The sequence below is a fragment of the Atta cephalotes genome (assembly GCF_000143395.1).
Source record: "Atta cephalotes unplaced genomic scaffold scaffold00032, whole genome shotgun sequence".
Taxonomy (NCBI): Eukaryota; Metazoa; Arthropoda; class Insecta; order Hymenoptera; family Formicidae; genus Atta; species Atta cephalotes.
In genome coordinates, this window is record NW_012130096.1 from 2768038 (window position 1) to 2772160 (window position 4123).

The following is a 4123-nucleotide window of genomic DNA, read 5'->3' on the forward strand; positions in this document are numbered from 1 at the left end:
AGTTTAATTTATTTTTAATATATATTTTAATATTAATTTATATTAGTTCTACATTAGTAGAAGAGTAATTAGTAAAAGAATATTGGAAGAAAGAAACATAAAATCTTGAAGAAATGTAGTTGAAATTTTTGGTCTCGAAAGTCTAAAGTGAAAAACTGCAGTAATTGTCCACCTACATAAAAGTCATTTATAAAATTAGTTGAAAATTTGTTTATTTAAAACCCATATGAATTTTGTTGCGCGTAGACATTTTTCGTATCGGTTTTAAATTAAAAATAGAAATAAAATTTTAAGAATATAAAAATAAACGTTTTTCAATAAGCAATTTTCTTTATCGAACAAATTTCCGTCAATCCAGTATAACATTTATTTTACAATGCATATCACGCCGATGCGAATTTATATTGTGCAATGATAACTAATTACTTACTTCTTATACAGGTAATCATCCTCAGGTGGCGAAGGTTTCGGTTTGACATAGGGAGATGTGTCTTTGAACTTTGCCGTTGCCATTATTACAAATTATATGTAAATACTTTGATTCCAAAATCTGCCGCGATCGAAAGACCGGTTTCTGGCCAATGATGCCTCGATAATAGCTTCTTATATATGAAAAGATAAATGGAAGTGGGGGATTACTTACTGTGACGCATTATCCAATAGTGTCAGTCACGTAATAGATAAAAGCTACACATACATTTTCTAATTATATCATTAATAAGTAGTATAAAAATTAAGGAAATCTCTGTCATGCCGAGTTGTTATTTTTATCGAATAACGGATTCTATATTTCTTCCGAATTTTCCTGAATTTTTTATCATTTTTATTTTTATTTCCATACTGGCTATATTCTTATGCCAAGAATTCTTAACGAACTTCTCAATAAATACAAAAAAATGAGTATAAATTACTCGCAACATAAATTACCGAATAATTAATGTATTAATGATAATATTTTTGATCATTAATGATAAGTTTGAAATTAAAGTATTTATATATATTTTTTTTTTGTATGTATGTATGTATATATAATTTCTCGTCTTTCGAAATAATTAAGCCGGCGTGTTGTTAAAATCTATGAAGTTTCTACTAATTAATTATTAACATGCTTTGCTGTTACAAAAGCGTCACATAAACGACTTGACAGTAAAAGAGGCTTCCAGATAGTTCTACCCATTTATTAAATTAAGTCACGAGTCACAATGAGAAGAGTTTAGTATTGCGATACACTCATTCAGAAAGATGGATAGAAAGAGAGAGAAGTCAATAAAACGTTAGAGAAGACTTAAATTGAATATTCCAATATATTTGATACGTTGATCATTCTAATAGGTTGAGCATAACGTTGACTTGGCTATGAGTGATTTATACATATTTACACGATATAGCCATTAGATTTTGTGTTTGTTCGTGTTTTTGCATAATCATCATGCGATACCCTTTCATTTCTTAAAACGTTACCACGGTGACCTGTAATAACGTAACGAACGGAGAATTTTGTTATCGCTGCAATTACGCTACTTATTTATCCATTTTATAACTTTTATCGCAAAAATTATGTCATAACAATTAGATGTACTTCTAATTTTCCAGACTTTTAAATCGACTTTTAAATGGATTTTTAAAATAACCTGAAATATCTGTTAAAATTATTTACTGCACAGTTAATATGTCAATAAGTAACTTGAAAATTTCCATTATACAATATCATAGAAGGGACAAGGGGTTATCGACGAAATTATCGCATTATATATCTTTGGAATAAAAATAGATTGTAAAAAAATCGTGCATATAAGTTACATACATTCTACCGTTGCGCGGTATGTTAAATTAAGATATATAATATAATATAGCAATGAGAAATCCGCTCGAACAAATTATATAATTTATTTAAACAACGTAAATTAAATAACAAGCAATAACAACAATTTCACGTAAAATCAATTGTGAGTTTTCATCAATCGAGAACGTTAGTAAGATTTAATAAAACGGCACTCTCGACTTCTTCTTCAACTTTCTTCTCTTTTGAAATTAATTAAGATACAAATATGTTTTTATCATTCAACAACGATGTTCGATAAATGCAAGCTAGGTATATCTTTTGAAAAATGGATTTATACTTTTTTTTTATCATTGTAATTTAATTTTAATTTGAATTCAACTTTCTATGTATGAATAGAAAAAGATGAAGAGTAAGTTACACCAAGTTTAAAATTAATTTCTACATTGGTAGAAATGGGCATTAATTAATTTGATTGATTTAGATTTTTTTTTTAAATGCCAATTTAATCAATCACGAAATACATTAATCACATTTTTCGTTTAACGATTGTATTTGTATCGTATTTAATATCAAAAATAGCTTTGTGAGAGAAAACTACCGATTGTGCCAGCGAGAGAGAAACTCGAGCTACAATTTTATTTATAATACTGTAATATTATTTATAATACTGTAACATTTTTTCAATAAAAAACCGACAGAATTTTTCAAATGAAGATTTGTGTATGGCGATTATTGATTGATATAATTTAATGAGCAAAATATCTAAAATTGACGCATAAGACAATTTTAAGGTATCTTTCAGAGTTTTCTATGAAATATATCTTAAGATGTTTTTTAAAGATATCTTAAAGTTTTATTTTTTAGACATTCTACTCATTGGAAATTTTCGTGAATGTTTTCGAGAAACGAAACCAGATAATAAAGCAATGTTTACTTAGTCCCATAACAGACACATGTATCTGTTCAAAAGGATCAAAGTTCTTTACTTAAGATCTTTAGTAGATGAAAACTTTTACAAATTAATGTTGTTTATTAAAGAATAATTGCCAATTTTCTTTTCAATTTTCGTTTCACGCGTAAAGAAAATCAATCTCAGCTGCATCTCTGTTAAGCTTATGAATAATTGAAAAAAATGCAGTAATCAACATTTATATCGAAAGTTGAATTAATGATGAAACAGCAACCTCTTCTTACTCCCATTAAGATTGGTCGACACCGTAAGATCACGTGGTCTCGAGAAGTCACATTCTAACATAAAAGCGGCATCACCTGATGCTAATAGCTCGTCATCTGTAGTGCTGAATCATTACGATGTGGCTTTATTTGCCATCCTTTCACTTAAACAAAAAAAAATGTACAGAAAATTTTGAATGGTATAAATAATCCATAATTGATCTTAAACCGTAAGTTATTTTAAAGTATATAACCGTAAGTAAAACAGTAAGTTATTTTAAATAGTGATTAAAGCTTTCTAATCTATCTTGCAAGTAATTTCTCGTAATAGAGATAGAAAGTAATTCTAATTTATACTAAAGAATTATAAAACATTAAAAGAAACAATTTTAAAAAATTCCTTATGAAGGTTGAATTTCTTGTTTCATTTAAATTAACAAAAAATATGAGAGAAATTAAAAAATATAATATACAAGATAATAAAAATATAATAAACAAGATAATATATATTTGAAAATGTGATGTACAAGTTATACTTTCGTTTACTTGCTATGATATTTTATTATTATGTCGTTTATAATATACAATGATTCATGATGAAGAAAATGGTAAAAAAATTATATGGTAGCTTGTCCCTCTTTAGAAAGATATAATTTAAAAGAAAATGAAAGGTTTCGGAAAAAAGAGAGAATCACGTTTTCTTTCTACTTAAATAACTTGTTTTATTTATCAAGGAATCATGTTTTCTTAAATGACTTGTTTTATTCATAAGGCTAATAAATAATAGTTTTGAGAAGAAATTAGGACAAACAAAAGTTTAAATATCGTACCCTTTCAGTGTCACATTTGTTCAAAAGGAAGCTTTTACCGCGAACTGGATCAAGGAGAGAGAACGGGAATAAAAGTAGTCTTAGGAATAAAAGTTACTGCGTGTAGATCATCCTTGAGAAATCCTCTATAATTTTAAGCTCAACAGTCATTCTTTCGGTGATGCGCCGCATTGCAACACCATGCGATCGTAGCCATCGATAGATACATGTATTTAGACAGATCCTGCCAGATTTCTTTCGTAATTGATAGCTAATTTTAAACTTTCAATCTTTTGGACTTTATTCTCGATCGACTTTATAGTCTTCCAACAAATACAGATCAGCAATGACCATCTGA

At 27.7% G+C, this 4123-nt stretch overlaps 1 protein-coding gene across 1 annotated transcript in view; it reads right to left on the bottom strand.

Annotated features, from left to right (window-relative positions):
• Positions 1-4065: 4065 nt before the first annotated feature.
• Positions 4066-4123, bottom strand: part of LOC105621305 (trans-1,2-dihydrobenzene-1,2-diol dehydrogenase-like) — an 11248-nt gene continuing 11190 nt past the window's right edge. Inside the window, exon 5 of the mRNA XM_012202771.1 lies at positions 4066-4119. Coding sequence (XP_012058161.1) covers positions 4066-4119 — 54 coding nt within the window. The remainder of the gene's footprint in view (positions 4120-4123) is intronic.